A 17,968-nucleotide genomic window follows, 5' to 3' on the forward strand; every position below is an offset into this window, starting at 1 on the left:
TTTTACAACAGAGGGATTAAAATGCTTCCTGAGCGTTGGGCACAAGTAGTAGAAAACAACGGCAACTATATTGTTGATTAAATTTTGTTGTATTGTTTAAATAAATTTGATTTTAAAAAAGTATTAGAAAATGACATTAATTATTACTAGACCTAACATATTGGGATCGACTTATAAAGAAACATTTTTACTACAATCAGTCATTTTAGAGAATGACATCTTGATTGCAAACTGGGTTCTTGGTCTTAGTGCTATCATCATACTGATCATATGGGTATGCTTTAGTTCAGATACCAGGCTAATAACTTACTTCTCTTTTCAATAAAACTTAATGTCATAAATATTAAGTTAATTCAGCTAAATAGGAGAGCAAGCAACTTAACGCGCAATTTTTATTTATTTCCTGCTCCTAAAATTAACATGCGACAAAAGTAGCAAGTTAGGTGCGGTTAAGGTATTTTAATAATAAATTATTGTTTCACATAATTGATAATTCTCAATAATAGAACTTGAATCCTCTTTGATAAAAGCCAAATTCCCAAAGTGCAAGTGACAGTTCTCTATTGATTCACTGTGTGCGTAGAAGAAATTAGCTCCTGCTTCTACCTTATTAATTCAGATAAATGCATATGCTCATTCTTAATTATTTCTCAGAGATATATTGAGAATGTTATAGGGTAGAAAAAAACAACCATAGAAGAATTGAATAGTCATAATACTTTCTAAAAGAAGAGGGACCAAACATCAGTCCAGCCCTTCTAAATAACTCACACGTATTCTATGTTTAAATAATCAATGGCAAACAGATAAAACAGTAAATAATATTTCATTATTGTTCCTTTTACTTACATGAAATCTCTGATCCACCTCATAGCTGATCTGTTTCCTAAAATCCTTTCAAGTGAAAGACAGAAAGGAAAGAAATAATAAATTTAAAACCAAATTGAGTAAAAGATGAGTTAAGTTAATGTTTTTCTTAAACTTGTAGAAAACAGTTATTTCTCTACATAAATTCTATAAATAAGTTTATGATTATAACTCCACTTTCTGACTTTTAAAATTCTAGCAGCATAAGAAATGTTAGACAGGTGTAATTCCATATTGCCAATACCTTTTGTGCAACCAGGAAAGTAAGGCGGCGGATTCCATGTTCAACCAGAGTAGCTTTCTATGGAGAAACATGTAAAATAAAAGATAGATAAGATCTCCATTCATCCTAAATCTTACCCCAATTCAGTCCTCCACAGGCTCTAATTGGGCCAAGCATCCTTTTTGGTTATCTGTGTTTTGGCTTAGTACCTTCAAACTTGCAAATAAATAAATCTCCATCTGGATCCTGGGACTAAGTCTTATGGGATAGGTTTTATATTGATCTTGACAAAATTGAGAGAGAAGTCTGTGTAGGAAAAGGGGTCATATGTAGTCACCTAAATTCTCTAAGGTCTGATTCACTTCAAGGTAGATTTTAGCACAATTCCTACTTATAGAAATCACATTAGTGAGAATGTTCAAATGTGAAGATTAAAACTAAAACAGAAGATAAATGTAATCAGGTCATTCAGATCAGAGGGAAAAGAAGAAAATTTCATAAAGTGGAAAATTCAGGTTCTAAACTGTTGTTTACAATATAGATAACACTTACCATCATATATAGCATTCCTAGAATCCAACCTAACAAATCCTGATCTTTTCACTTCTTCTAGAACATACTCCCCACTAACTTTACTTGAAAGTATTTTTTAAATTCTCTTTAAAAGTTGCTAAGTGCAATGTTTAATCGACTTTTAAATTTAGTGATTATTCATACTTCCACTTGCATAGCTGAGCAGTGTATTAGAAGGCAAGAGAGGCCAGCAGTGTCAAGACTGTCTCATATGAGTCTTGGGCCTTTGGATCTAAGCTTTCTTCTATCTGTACTGAACCTGGTAAGTTTATCTCAAAAGGGAGAGACAGAGGGACAGTTTAATGAGCTAAGTAAACAGCATGATCCTAAGCAAAGAGGGGCTACATGGCAACAAATGGAAAAACAGTTTCACCAGTTGAATGACTTGTAAAAATATCTGAGTGACACAAATAGAAAAAATATGTGGGCTTTTACAACCTAAGTCCAGACTTTAGGTTGTAAAAGCCCACATATTCATCAATTCCTTGCTATAACTTTAACCAAGAGATAAGTTCATAAGCCAATTCTTGATTTTCATGATACTATATATTTTTAAAATCCAAATTGGAGTCTGCTTATAAATAAGCACAGTCCCAAGCCATTTCCTCCTATTGGAGAACATTTTCTATTATGACATTTGCTTAGTAATAAAATTAATTAGCAACATAAGCAAAATATAGTTGGAAAAATAAATTTCCTAATAATAAATTCCCTGATCAAATATACATAAATTTTGGTTTAATAACTTTAATAAATGATCTGTACTGACATCATAACTGTTATTATAAATAACCAAGTATTAATACTATAATAAGAAAAGGAAAGGAGGGAGGAAGGGAAGAAAGAATGGAGGAAGGAAGGAGTGAAGGGAGGAGTGGAGGGAGGGGTGAGTGGTGGTGGTTCTCAATCTTTCAGTGTGCCAAGGAAAAGAAACATTTCTTCTGATACCTGATACCACCAACAAAGAATTCCACCACAGCCAACCCTTCAAAGACAAGCATCGATAGCTATGTTCAGGCAAGAGAAGAAAATAACTTTAATAATGCCATGATTTAAAGTCAAAACTGTTATTGCTTTTAAAATTCCACAAGTGGCTGACAATAACAGCAGAGCAACAGGATTCTGATTACATTGTAATAATGCGGGCCTCACAGCAAGTCCACAGCTATTACCCAGCGATTAGGCGCCAGCACCTGGAGAAACTCCATTTGCACTGACTGCTTCAATCTCCTCCTCAAGTCATTTACAAATATATGATCCTAATTTCTATGAGAGAAAAAAAGACATGCTGGGACTAGAAGATTATTTGGACAATTTGGATCAACCTATTTGATAGTTTAATGTGTGCTTTAAAAAAAAGAAACTTTTTCTAAACTGCTAGGAACATGATCATGAAGTGAAAAATAAAACTAGTTATTTAAGCTTTTTTTTATTATTACTTTTCCTTATTTTTATTTTTACATTCTTTTCGAAACAAGGAAGTGAAAATGCCTAATATTTCTGGAGAAGCACTGTATCCGATGCAGTTAACAGCTTCTCTAGGCTTGGAAAGTCAACCCTTACCCTTCTGAATAGCCTCGGGCAATGACAATATATTTCTCTGTGCCTCAGTTTACAAGTCCACTATAAGAAAAAGGCAATTTCTTATTGCCAATTAATGTTATAAACTTATGTAGTGAAGATGAAGAAACTGCCTCTTTAAATCAACATATGATAACATACAGCACTAAGATGTGAGGGTAATAAAAAGCCTACAGTTGAGGTCAAAACAATCAAATAAGGGCAATTAGTGCCTCAAAACCTGAGAAGGAAATTTTAGATTATCTTAGCATCAGCAGTCATGCACGACATTAGCACTCTTCCAGCTAAGGTTTCTTTGGTCCCTGGTTTCAGGTTAATTTTATGTATTCACAAGACAAGGGGGTGGGGGGGGGAGGTAAATTTTTCTTCTAAAGAAAAAATCCCAGGCATGTCCCTATTTTCACTTTTCTGTAAGAGCCTTTCTTTAGGGTGGCCACTCTTAATTCCAGAGCAACATGGAGTAAATGCTAGGACTCACATTAAGCACAAAGTTACCATCTTTTCCCAGGTATCTACCATTAGATTTATATGATGTGAATGCCGATGACATTGTTTATACTGTTAAATCATTCTATTCAGTTCTTTCTTTATAATAAACACTATTAACTAGTAGTTTCCATTCCAAGAAAACACTTGGGTCTTTGCCATTAAAGAGCTAAAGAGGACACTTTGGCATCTATCATATATTGCAATCATTCTGAGCATGCCTAAGCAGTCCCTGCAACTAGACATGAATCATTTCAGGGCTAAAAAAAAATACATCATTTACCAAAGCACCTAGATCTGTGGCTCCTAGAGGTGGAATTAAAGCCCTTAAATACTAATTTTTGCTCTATCATCTACTAGCTGGTGATCAGAGTCGGAGGAGGTGTTAATCTCTCTAAGCTTGAGTTTTTCCCCTTGTGCAAAACTGGAATAATTCCTAACTAATCTAACCTCATGGGACTGTGGTGAGGTGCAAATAAAAAATTGACACAGAAGTTATTTGTAAATAAAAAGTATTATTATTGCTAGTGAATGTATGCTGACCAATTAAAAGTTCAAGGGAGGAAAAATACATTTTAGTTAGGGCTATTCACTTCTGAATGGAAAGTATCTGGAGGGGAAGAGTGAAGGAAGATAGGTAGATCGCAAGTAAACCTGTTGTAGTGCCTCAGGTATGAGGTGAGTAAGGTTTTAAACCAGAGAGATAGTAGTGGGAATTAAAAATCTGAAAACAAAGAAAGAGAAGGAGGGAGGGAAAGAGACAGTACAAACAAAAGACAGACCTTGGTGACTGACCAGATACAAATAAACACATAGATTGTGGTAAAGGAAATGGCAAGGAAAAAGAGGAAGTCAATGATTTCTGAATGAATGGTTACTTGGGTTTTTTGTTTTTATTTTGTTTGGCGGGGCTGGGAGTGGTGGTGGAGCAGATGGGGGTCAGAAGAGGTGAAGAAAAATGATGGAAATTTAGGTTTAAACTATGAAGTTTGATGTCAGTGCAAAATACATTTTAAATAGTTGAGTTTCTATATTTCTTGACATAAACAGATATTCATTATATACTATTAAGTCCCTTTGGAATTTTACCCCTATATGCAGAGAACTATGTGAAGGACATAGCCATCCACAGTGATGGGCCTTACAAGTAGCAACTGATAAAAAGATTGGTATGATATCCAGCCAGCAGTAAGGAGCCGTCACAGGTTTCCACCCAGCTGAGGGCTTACGTTTTGCTGGGTAAACTCTCTGAACATCGCTGCCAGCCTGTCATCCTCAATATCACAGTCAGTCTTGATAGCCACATTCAGAATGTGAATAGGTTCATCCCTGGGGACCTGTAACCCAAGAACATAAGACAAAGACATCAGGAGGCTGGCTAATACAGACTTAGAGAAAAATCATAGTACTGAGTAGAATGACTGAAAAAAAATTATAGTACTGAGTAGAATGCCCCACATGACATTTTGATTTGCCTACTAGCACACATAAAGCATATTGAAACCACCAACATCCACAATGGAGATGAAAAGAAGTAAAACATTCACCTTTTAAAAGATAAGGCAGCGAAGGCATTAGCTGGAAGTGGCCCCAAACCTTGACTTGACATGACCTTGAAGATTAGTCTCAATTTTGTTACCAATAAAATGGGAATAAAAACAACTGCCACACCTCTTCACAGAAAGTGAAGAAAAATGAGTGAAAGAAGCCATCTGAACATACTCCCTCATAATATATTTTCTAACAATTTATCATACAGAAGTGTCAAACCACAGAAAAAGAACCTGGTAGGGAAAAACAACAACTTATTTACTGAGAAATGAATAGAAGGAACTTAATAAAAAGACAAAGTTTTATTATATTTTATTTTTTAAAAAATATATTTTATTGATTTTTTTACAGAGAGGAAAGGAGAGAGCTAGAGAGAGAGAAACATCGACCAGCTGCCTCTTGCATACTCTCTACCGGTGATGTGCCCGCAACCAACGTACATGCCCTTGACCGGAATCGAACCTGGGACCCTTCAGTCTGCAGACCGATGCTCTACCACTGAGCTAAACTGGTTTTGGCAAAAGGACAAAGTTTTAAACAACATACATATTTTTCCTACTATCTAAGTGTACCATTCCCTGAAGACTATAATAGTAGCACTGTGCAAATAAAGAAGCCATCACTACATTAGAATTGAAGCAACCAAAGCTGAATTCTTTGAAACAACATTCAGAGAACCAGAGGCAGCTACAATGGATACAGCCAAGCCTATTCCACAGTATGGATTCCAGGATTAATATGCTTTACTTATGTTTTAGGTAAGAATTTATATTCTACAGATTTCCAAAAATAGTTGATGAGGTATATAAAATTAAATAACATAAAGTAGGGCAAAAAAATGAATTCTTGCCCTGGCCAGTTAGAGCATCAGCCCGTGGACCAAAGGGTCACGGGTTCGGCCAAGACCGGTTTGGCTCAATGGACAGAGCGTCGGCTTGGGGACTGAAAGGTCCCGGGTTCGATTCTGGTCAAGGGCATGTACCTTGGTTGCAGGCATATCCCCAGTGGGGGGTGTGCAAGAGGCAGCTGATAGATGACTCTCTCTCATCAATGTTTCTAACTCTCTATCTCTCTCCCTTCCTCTCTGTACAAAATCAATAAAATATTAAAAAAAAAAAAAAAAAAGGGTCATGGGTTCGATTCCTGGTCAAGAGCATGTTTGGCTGCAGGCTGGATTCCTAACCCCGGTCAGAGTGCAAACAGAGGCAACCTATCCATGTGTCTCTTTCACATCAATGTTTTTCTCTTCTCTCCCTCCATTATCTTTAAAAAAGAAAAAGAAAAATCAATGAAAAAAATATTCTCAGGTCAGGATTTTAAAAAAAGATGAATTCTTTCCTATAACACTCCAAAGTCGGAAAAATAGTATATACACAGCACAAGTCATGTATCTGAAGGAGCAAAGCAGTCTCCCAAAGGAACAGTATACCTTGTCTTCATCGTACAGAGATGTGTGACCTGCCTCAGGGAATGTGGGGCTTTGGGGTGGGGAATCACAGAAGCACCCCATCACTTCACCAAAGAGCCTGAAAAATACCAGAGAAAAACACCCACCATGAAAATCCAGGTGGCAGAATATGAACGCTGCCACTGCCAGCTCAGTCTAAAAGAATAATCTACCATACCCTGTGTTCAACAGTCAACGGAATACAAACACCAGTGGCTAGAGGTGATATGCAAAATTTCACCAAGTGGCAGAAATTAGGGGGATGGATTGTTTCAACTTTAATAAAGCATATATAATATATATATTTTTTAATAAAGAATGATCTAAAGCTTTTAGTTTTGCTTTTATTTTTTTTTTTTTATGTAAGATATGAGCACTGCTGTCATCATCAGTCTTAAAGTAACAGAAAGAGCCTGGGACTGAAGCAGTGACAGACCAATGTAATTACCCCTCCCCCTAGGGTAATGCATCAGTATACATCAAGAGATAGATGCTGAATGCATTTAATCAAAAGATGTATCGTCTCTGGTGGGCTCACTCTAGTGTTGTGTTTAATTTCTCCTGACATTTCACTCATCACAGAGCAGACAGCTTCTTCTGCTAGCTCCTAAGGAAAACGATGGTTTTTGTTTGTTTCTTTTTTCCTGACCAGGCTCATATAACAACTAGAGGCTTGTAGAGTCTGAGTGAGAGGTAGAAATGTAAGGACATATACCTCTCTGAGGGCATATACAGCAAGGGCTACATCTCCTTAGCTGGCTCATGGCTCTTCTGGGGACCTTTATTCATTTGGCAAAAATCTGAGACTCCCAAAACACAGACGCCCATCGCTCTCTTGTACATACACAGCTCCACAGTGTCTTACCTGACAAAATCTTCGAACGTCCGAAAAGAGACCATTCCGCCCATCCGCTGACATGGTGGAGTGAATGAGTTGTCCAGTAGCACATCGCTGACATTAGCTACATGAGTCATGCCACAGTGGTTGAGGTTGGAGGAGAAGGACATTCTAAATGGTAATTCAACCAAGTGTGTTAGACAAGGAGGGTAGGAGCAAGGGCTGGGAGAGTGACAGCAGGGAAAAGGAGCTAGGAGAAAACTCAGAAATAGGGTCAGGTTGCAGAGCAGATTTGGTTTTTTACCCCGTATGGATAAGGCTGTCTTACTATAGTCACATTAGCGTTTTCATTAGAATTCCACCACCACCACCACCACCACCCCACATATATAGACACACAAGCTGTATTTTTACCACTCCAAAATTTCTCCAAAAATCTAAGGACTGTCAGGAATTTCATGGCAGTTTTAATACAATGATATCATGGCGTGTCTAATGAATAAACAGCACATAGGGGTTAAAAAACACTCTGCATCTTCCCCTTCCCTAAAACATTTCTTATTTTAAAAGGAAGTAAGCAAGCCAAGTAAGTTGTAACTAGGCAACACTTAAGGTATTTTTCTCTAGTAACTAATAGATTAAGTATTCACAGATAGATATATGCATGTGCAACAACTCTAAGTCATTTGGAATGGTTTAGTAGATCATTATAAAAAGCATTATTTACCATACAGAAACAAGTCACAGTCTAAAAAAGGAACTTAGGAAGTATTGATATTTACTTTTTCCTTTAATGAGCTGATAGAGATAGCAATCCTAAGGATTACAGCTCCTCCCTTTTTGAAAGAGAGACATTTTCAATCCTAAATTGCAAAATTTCTATTTTATAGTCAGACATTTCTATTCGAGGGTAAGTATACCTTCACCAAAAGCCCTTAATAAATCCCAGCAGGATATGAAAGGGCAGAGCATGGGTCTCACAGTATGTGTAAGCATGACAAACAAGTGCTAAATGGAGATGCTCGAAGAGAACTGAACTGATTTGTTCAATCTAAAAACATAATGAAGCTGTATATTCCTTGATGCACCTCAGCAGTATGCACTGATAAATAATACTGTAAAGTGTTTCTGAATGCCCAGTCAATCAGGGCAGCCTGTTAGGAAGGACCAAGCTGAAGGATGCCTCTAGGACTTGCCTGACATGTAACCGGCATACTGATCGGAAGCAAGTTCAGAGCAAGGCAATGGCACCTGACCTTCAGGGAGCTGCTCTAAAATCTCCTTAAGTGCACCACCTGCAGCATTGCAGGGGGAAGAGAGCCAGCAATGTGGACTTGAGATCTGGGTACATACTGTACTTTACTGCAAATTGTAATTATAAAAGGCAATGAAATTTTTTTATAGCATGGAAGTGCTGCTCACACAGACTATAGAGACTGACACTCTGGGTTTTTATTCCCTTGGCAACTCATGACTATGAAGAAGGTACTTCATCTTTGATAGTAGTGGGGAATAGAAAGGCAGGGTGGGAGAGGAAACCATTGATTCCATGAATGAAATAAACAAATGAAACACACAGCAAGCAAGTCTTACACTTGGTGCTCACTAGAAATTGGGATTCAGAGTTGTATGAGCTCCGAAATGCTATCATCCTCTTTTCTAGGATCACCAAATATATTCACTAAAGGAGCAAGTTTGTGAGGCATTGTATCTTTTCTACCTGCCTGATAGTAAAAGGGAAAGATAAGAGTTCCATGTAACACTTAAAGGGAACTCCCTCTAAATAAGCTATCAGGCTGTGCTTGTGACAAACATAGGGTTAAATATATTTTTTACTCAGCTGAACCCCATGGGAAATATCCACTATTCAGTTTCCCTTGGTACTTTGTTCATGGGTCAAAACAGCTGAAGGCAGGCAGGAATGAACCAAGCCCAGTCTCCAAGGGAAGGCAGAAGGACCAAACAAAAGCACTCCCTTTCCTCTCCCATCTAAATTGGATGCTAAAAGCTTTAACGAGTTTTGATTACTTAATATTTAAAGGGAGAGGGACAAAACAAACATAAGCCTATAAATATTTCAATGAATAAGGGATCATGTACAAAAAGCTCGCCACCAACCTATTATTGCTTTAGCATTCTGTGGATTAAATTCCAATCAGAATTGCTTTCCTCTCAAACTTGCATTGTGTTGCCTTGCTTGGCTCAGAAGCAGGAGGAACTCAAAGTACTAAAATATCACTTGTATTATACTGGCCTAGAAACCTCTTCCCAGGGCTATACACATCAAAACTTATCAATAAATATACTTTTCCAATGTGACTCTTATTATAGGCCTGAAATAAAACTTAACTTTCATATCATTATCATCACTTTAGGGAAAAAAAGCAAACAAATTTATAAAACATGAGATCAGCTATTTCTGAATTTGCATTCCTCTGAGAAGCAAATAAGAGAAACTCAAAATTGAAAAAATTAAGAACAATTTCCTAGGATAGTGATAACCTTAAGGGGTTCTCCTATGAAAATCCCAACCAGACATATAACTTAGCAAAAAGAAGGAAAAAAAAGTTTACAACAAAGATGAACATCAAGCAGACAACTCTCCTCTCACTGACAGCTGACGAGAGCTTTTCCATATTGAGGCTTTTCAAGTATTGCTTTTTTAATAGCTGAAGAAAAGCTGAAGACATGTTTTCCAAATAGAAAGAATAACTTAGCACATCCAAAGGGGAACTCAGGATGGACTCCCTGGCAGAAGATAACATAATCGCTTGTCCAGTATTGGGCTATTTCCCCCTCTGATTTCACTATTCTAAGTTACAAAAAGGGTGTTTTTAATTGGAAACGGAAGGAAAAAAAATCTAGACATACGGTACCTGTTTAGCGTGGGGATGTTCCCTCTGTAATTAAACAACCACAATTAGTTACTTATAGGTTAGTAAAAGCCATAATAAAAGAACCGTCAGAGAAGATACACACCAGTTGTGAGGAGCTCCAATTTGGCAGCTCTGGCATTCAACAGACATAAGTGCTCATTACCCTTCCACCTCCAGGGTGCCTCCAAAGAGGCATGTCTTCGGACCTACCTCACCAAGCAGCCATTGATGGAAACAATCAAATATATTTACCATGGGTGGTTTTTTTTTAATAGCTCTATTACCAAAAAAATAATGCAGAGTAGTGATATAACACGGGCTCATGGAAATTAATTTAAGTTATATGATATGGCATATTAAGCTTCAATATGAAATAGAATTCTTGACAAGATTCTTAGAGAATCTTCTTTCTTGTTCCTACTTTGCTAAAAATGTAATAAGGAGGTCTAGAGAAGTTGATTCTATATCCCCTCCCATCTTAATTGTTTTTAAAGAAAATGTTATGAACCTACAAACTCTCCTCCAAAGAAAGAGAGCCAGTGAGTTCCCAAGCTGCCTTTCAAGTCTCTTCCACCATCTTCCTTCCATAGATCTGGGTGGGACAGTGGTAGTGGGTGGTGGTGAATGGTGGTGGTAGGTGCTAGGTAGTGGTGGATGGTGGTGGTGGGTTGTTGGTGGTAGTGATGGTGGATAGTGGTGGGTGGTGGTGACAGCAGTGGTGCTGGTGTTGGAAAGGAGGGTGCTTTGTAGAATAGGAGCTTTAAGGAAGTGAAAATCAAGTAGGAATATAATGATAAATGATTCTATGGCTAGATGGATATATTATGTAAAAATTAACACTTTTTAATTTATCATTTATATATTTTGTTTAGAGTAATAATGACTTTTTTAAATTGCTATAAGCTTAAAAACTCTAGGCCTCTCATAAATAAAACCTTACCTAAATTTGGCTAACCTTAGTTATTCCCAATAAAGAATGTGACAAAATCATGAAAGAAAGACTAGGCTAATTATGGAAACTGCAAAGCAAGTCTATTTTCTCTTTGGTCTTTGCTACTAAATCTTTTTATTAAAATGATGTCAGGCATTTCCTCAACATAAGGAGAAAAAACAACAACAAACACCAACTAAAACCTCTTATTTCCAATGTTGAAAGGGCAAAGTTATACTTACCACCCACAATTTAGGAGGACTGTAAGGGGGTTGATATCTTAACCTTCTAACATTCTTTTATCAGCATTTAATCATTGTTGGGATTTTCTGGCACACAGAGGACTTAATGGACAGAACATAGTGGGTGGTGCTGATGATATGTGGGAAGGAGGAGAGAGGGAGGAAAATGATGCACTTTCCATGGCATTGAAAGGAGCAGAATAGACTGAGCTGGCCATATAAATAAAAAGCTGTGACATATCACTGCACACAAACTGTATACCTCATGTGATTTGTGAGTAGCAACGCTCTCTGCATCAAACCTGTATCACAGAGTGAATTCCTAAGACAGCAAGCACAACCTCCAAGTGCAAAAACCTGCACCTTTGCTGTGTGCATTCTTTCAGCCTCTCACTCAGGGGAATAGGTTTCATTTTACAAGACACCCTTCGTTATAATGCACAGGGTCCTCAACAACAAACATGAAGTATGCATAGATTCTAGAGCAAAGGGAAGTAAAACTAAGAAAATTAAATGTAGATACTAATGAAAACATAGAAAAGTCTTGCTTTTAATATATAAAGGATTCTAAAGAAAGGAGTCACCTGCACAATCCCTTCCTATGAACCTCACTCAGTTCAGAGAGAAGGACCCTACAACCAAAGCAATCTTAGGCTCCATCTACCCAGGTTTCTGGAATTTAGAAACCAGCATAATCTTTTTCAACTGTTAACCAATTTCTTAAACTAATAAAAATGGTTTCGCTGCTTCTGTAGCTGCACTTTAATCCCTTAGGGAATGTTCACAGGACAATGACCAAGTTTTCAGCAAAAAGGGGCCTGAATTGAAAAGAACACCATCAACAAAAAGCCAGTCCTTCTCCATCAGCAATTCTCATGCTCTCATAGGGAGCCCCCTGCTGCTTTGTTATAGAAATTGTGTACCATCTACACAGTATGAGGTATGAACAAAAACTCCCAACATCTCCAGTTTTTAAAAGAATGGCATCAAATCAATCACATAGGAGATAAGTTTAGAGACAGCTTTTCCTTTTTGGTACAATAAGAATCTGTGGGGCTGGAGAGAAGGATAAATTCTCTATTACAAGGTAAATAGTTAGCCATGAATATGATCATTTACATATTTTGTTGTCCTATCAGGGGCTATTTGATCAATTAAAGAATATGACCAGTGTGCCATATTGTACAGTATTGTGATACACTAGGAAGCTAGATGCATGGTCTGCATAAAAACAATCAAGGAAGAGATTGTACGAGTCAGCTCTTCCATTTATGTAGCTAAAAATATAAAATAAAATCTACCACATTCACTGCATGCCCATCATGCAAAAATAATCTAATTGCTCAATCTCTGATAAAGCAATCAACTGCATTTTCAAATACATGGAATATAAATTCACTTTTCATAAGGCTATTCAAAGCACTTATGATGAATCTTCATTCACAATGTTTTGGTAATTATTGGAATCATTTTCTTTCCAGTAGAAGAGCTCCATTTTATAGATGTGAGAACTGAGAAACCAAAGGGGATGCATTCCAAGGACACTGTTCAATAGGCTTGTCATAAGCCAGAATCTAAGGCGGGCAGTTTCTCCTCGTAGTTTCCAAGGCTAGAATTCCACATCAATAAAGAATAAATTTAAAGAAGGACAAGAGAAATCCTTTGAATTCTGAGGTTCTTGGCATTAAGTCACCTCTGATTTTATTGATCTGTCTGCCTAGAATGGCTGGAGAGCCTGCTTCAATATGAATGCAAAGTCAGAGTTGCTGCCTGCTAGCTGAACCCTCTTTATTTAAGGAACACTGACTTCTCTGGCAGTCACAAGTTCTCTGAGCCTTTTGCCATCCCTTCCAGCTGAATTTCATTTTGCTTGATTCTAGCTGGCCCTGCATAAATTTCTTATCAGATAAAAATGCTCCCGATTCTTCTGCCTTCTAACATGAAGGGGAGGAGGAAGGCTCTATATGAAAATGATGGGGATGCATGCAAACAAGCAGTGGTTACATCAAGCTGTGAATGAGAGCCATATAGGGCAAATCTTTTGAAATCAGGCAGCAAAGCAGAATCAGAAGAGGTCGGCTGAATAACCTACTAGTAGTTGCTAACAGCAGTACCATAGGAGAAAGAGCAATTTGACTGGCTGTGACCAGTGGTGGTCTCTTTGCGTGACTATATTTCTGCAGGAGAATCCAAATCAAGAGCTTTAAAACACATCTGAACCATGTATTTCAAATGGCATCTCCCCACCACCGCCTTGCAGTTCAGTTGCCCTCATTCCAATGTAGAGCTTTAGTTTACAATAAAATGATCACTGATTCATTCATTTGCAGCCTCTCTAAAGCCCTTCTTTGCTCTGCTGGAAGATTTTGCTCTTTCTGAAACAAGTATGCCAACAGAGCTGCAGCATATTACTGCTGCTTGCTGTATAATTAGCTACAAACCCACAGCACAAAACTACAGGGATTTGCAGGTGCCCTGGATTCTGCTTTTCTTTCCCCCTGGAATCAGCTAGTCTTCCTTGACAAGAAGGGACCTTGGCTACTCTAATGATATATTGGGAGTTTTCAACTCAACTCTCCAATCTGACAAGTCTAGAGTGCCAAAATAACACAGCCGAGACCAGCAGCTGAGCCATGGATACAGGAAAGCACTTTGGTAAGCACTTAAACCTGCTGAGCATCTTCTCTTCTCCCAGATGCTTGCATCTTATCAGCACACTACCCTGAATGAAGCAAGCACTATAGGGTTTTATTTATTTATAGCTCATTCTGGCCTGCTAACGACAACCCAGTGTTCATACTGCTTTGAAAAAAAAAAAAAAAATGCTACAAATTGGGTGATTTTGGAGTATCTCAATCTGATCCAAAGAAGGGCTTAATCTCTGGGTGTCAAAGATTATCAGAATTCTTGAAAGTGGCAGCAGGCTGTAGATTAGTCACATGGAAGGCTTCTGATTCCTGAACTTCCTCACAACCATCTTCATAAAAAGAAGGTCCAGAGGCTATTCATGAAGGTGCCAGCAGCCTAAACTCAGACATGACCAAAACATGTGCTATCAAAGGAAAACACAGCCGAACTCTTCTGGGATGTGAGACATGAAAAAAAGGAAGTGCTTGAATTAAAACATTATAATAAAGGCCAAATTCACAATGAGCAAATAGCAGAGAAGGTACAATACAACTTGACTTAACTGAAGCATGGATTTCCACCTAAGAAATAGGTGGAAATAAACACCAATAGGTCCTCCCCCATTACATATGTGTGGAAATATACAAAATATACTTTTTTTTTTTTTTTTTTGTATAGCAAAAGTGGAAACTTATTAAAAAAAATAAATACAGACTCCCACATAGGGAGAGGGGAAGAGTCCCACAGAACGGACTCCCACATGGGGAGGGGGGGAAAGGTCCCCACAAAACATACTTTCATCTCCTGCATCAATTTGATGCTTATTTGAATCACAGATAAAGTTTTTTAAAAAGGAACTGTGTTTGATGTGTATTATTCATGAAAATCATTTGGGGTTATAAATTCTAAACTCCCAGACTGTCATAATATGTATAGCCATAATGCATAGCCACAGAGTTTATGGGATAATGTACTTTACATATATATGTATAAATATAGCTATATTTTAGAAGATCAAATACACAGGCTGACTAAACAACTTATCTGTTTCCAGATTATTCACAATAATTTAATATGCCCAAAGCTAAGTGAAATCCTGAATGTCAAATGATTCAATGAATTGTCCAAAGTAAAAACATTCAGGACACTGATTTAGTGTAACAAGCTCTCCATTACTAGTCTAGTGAGTGATAAACTCAGGTTTCAGAAAGGGGGGAAAAAGACAAATACACATACCTCGGGCTCTAAACCAAGCCTAACTGGAGAAGGAGAAAAAGGAATGCTTAATAATATAGTCTGAGCTCTGGGATTAATCCATGTAAAATACTGGTGGAACTCACCAAAGAGCTGTGCTGATAGAGTCTTTGGCAAAAGAATCAAGTCCTGAAAGTATGGGTAATAACAAAAAGTTCTCTTAGTACAGAGTAGCAGCCATCCAGACTATTCCTACACCAAGAAAATGACTGAAGAAACCCACTCACTTCTCCTTTAAAAACCATTTGCTAACTGATTACAAGTCACTGTTAAAAAAAGAATAAAAGCAAAAAAATCCCCTCCCCTCAAAAAAATTCATATACAGTAGGACATAGCCTTTAAATGCTAAGAAGATAAAGAAAGAAAAACACACATATGCCACATGTGCATAGATTTCCTATTATGCTTAAGACAGGAAAATCTCTACAGCTGCTGCTATTCAAGTGAAGGAAGTTGAAGAAGAAAAGGGTTTTATATATTAGAGTGAAGCTCTAATAACTGGGTCCTCTAGTGAATAAGACCTTGGAATGTTAAATAAATTGCAACTATAGCTCCCAGGAAAACACTTGGAAGCCTTGGATAGAAGATCAAGAAGAAGATAACATACCTTGACTGAAGCCTATCTAGCAAGAAAGATGATGCAAAAAGCCATTGAGATTCTCCATAGTTTTTAATTAGCAATAATCGCTCTTTGGATAAACTTCATTGGCTATCATACTGCCACTGCACAAAGCTTGAGATTAGATAAAAACTGTTTAGTCATCTGCTTCTTTTTAAAAAAAATATTGAGAGCGGTATTAGAAAAACAAACACAAATTACATTGAAACAGAGTAACTAAATGTCAGGAAAAAGTTTCAGCCAAGCAAAAAAGTAAGTGCGAAAGATCTATTGTGCAACACTGTACCTACAGTCAATATTGTTTACTTAAAATTTTGTTAAGAAAGAATATCTCATGTTAAGTGTTCTTTCCACACTAAAATAAAATAAAAAATTTTCAAAATTTTAAAACATTTCAAGCAATACAAAGCCCTATAATAAATTTAAACAAAAAAAGGATCAAACATGTTGGCTACCCAATAACTACCTAAGTGTGCTAAAGAAAAAAAAAAAAAAGAAAAAAAGGAGGGGGGGGAGGGTGGGTGGGAGGAAGGGTCTTCTCCCTTCTTAGAGGCTGCTCGGCTTATTTGCAATGAAAAATCACTTGTGTTTTGCCTACTTCCCTAAAAATCAAAACATGTTCTTCATGGGATAGGGGTCTTCAACCCAAACACTATCAAAGACATTTTCCTGAAAAAAAAAAAAAAATACTCTGCTGTTGTCAGTTTGCAGACAGAAAGCCATGTTTCATTCCAACCCATGAGGGCTAAATCACTAATCAAAAACAAACTGCAGGAATGGAATTTCACCACGTGACCTTGTATGCAACAGGAAACTGCAGTCTTGTGTTGATAATATATCTCAGAAAGATATTCACTTCTAAGGACTTGCTATCCACATTTAGTCCAATTCAAATGAATGACTAGGAAGTGAAGACCAAGTGTCAGGAAAGAAAATGCAAAAATTGGTTAAAGAATGTATCTATTTCCTTCCCCAAGAATTTTTGGATTGTAAAGCTCTATATATAAACTTCTGTTTTGCATTGATAAGTAAAATATGAATATTCATATGCCTCTGTTCTCATTGAATATTTTTTAAAGCATGCATTAAATGTCATAGAAGAATATCTATAATATCAGTTGTGGATAATTCTGTAACTACTAAGAACAAGCAACATAAAACTAAGAGGTTGTGCCAGTAGATGTCTTTCTCTCACATCGATATTCTCTCTCTCTCTCTCTCTCCATATATATACACACACACACACACACACACACACACATACACATATACCCATTAGTCGGTTGTAGCCATGGCAGCTTTCCTCGGCCCTCGCAGCCCTGGCTTTGTCCGGAAATTCATTGGAAGGATATCCGGGCTAATTAGCATATTACCCTTTTATTATTATAGATAGTGATCATAAGCATAGTGTTTTCTTTAATTCTATCAAAAAAGATGTTATAGTGAATTGTTGAACCTGAGCGGGTCATGGGAGCCCTCAAATTTGTAGCCAGTTGGTCAAAAAATGCAGTGGCCCCATCTGAAGTAAAGCAGTTTTGTAGAAAACTGAGCCCTTAACTTGTGGCATCTGCTCTAACTGGAGGTGGTGAGTGTCACAAGTGAATTGCCACTTGTCGTCAGAATAACATCACAATTCCAAACTAATAAAAACTTTTGTAAGAAAATACAGAATCTTCTAAAACAAAATTCAAGTTGTAATAATTGCACAAATTATATTCTAAAAGAAATATAGCATTGGGATTTAATCAGATAGTACATTTTATATTCCTAAACTATTAGGGACTTTAAATCTAAAAAAGTATTAATGTAATTTTTACATTTTCCTGGATGTCGGGAGATTAGTTTATCTTTC

General features: G+C 37.1%; 1 protein-coding gene across 12 annotated transcripts in view; it reads right to left on the reverse strand.

The window, feature by feature from the left end:
• The window catches only part of ACACA (acetyl-CoA carboxylase alpha), a 248,575-nt gene that overhangs the window by 101,653 nt on the left and 128,954 nt on the right, over positions 1-17,968 (reverse strand). For 10 of the 12 annotated variants that reach the window (XM_036451660.2, XM_045586414.1, XM_045586415.1 and 7 more), the window contains 6 exons: positions 10,443-10,466; positions 7,594-7,737; positions 6,711-6,807; positions 4,960-5,067; positions 1,112-1,168; positions 850-894 (listed from right to left, as the gene is read on the reverse strand). In XM_036451660.2, coding sequence (XP_036307553.1) covers positions 850-894; positions 1,112-1,168; positions 4,960-5,067; positions 6,711-6,807; positions 7,594-7,737; positions 10,443-10,466 — 475 coding nt within the window. The remainder of the gene's footprint in view (positions 1-849; positions 895-1,111; positions 1,169-4,959; positions 5,068-6,710; positions 6,808-7,593; positions 7,738-10,442; positions 10,467-17,968) is intronic. The other 2 variants (XM_045586413.1, XM_045586412.1) reach the window with 1 other exon arrangement.

This window comes from Pipistrellus kuhlii, unplaced genomic scaffold (genome assembly GCF_014108245.1).
Source record: "Pipistrellus kuhlii isolate mPipKuh1 unplaced genomic scaffold, mPipKuh1.p scaffold_m20_p_22, whole genome shotgun sequence".
NCBI lineage: Eukaryota > Metazoa > Chordata > Mammalia > Chiroptera > Vespertilionidae > Pipistrellus > Pipistrellus kuhlii.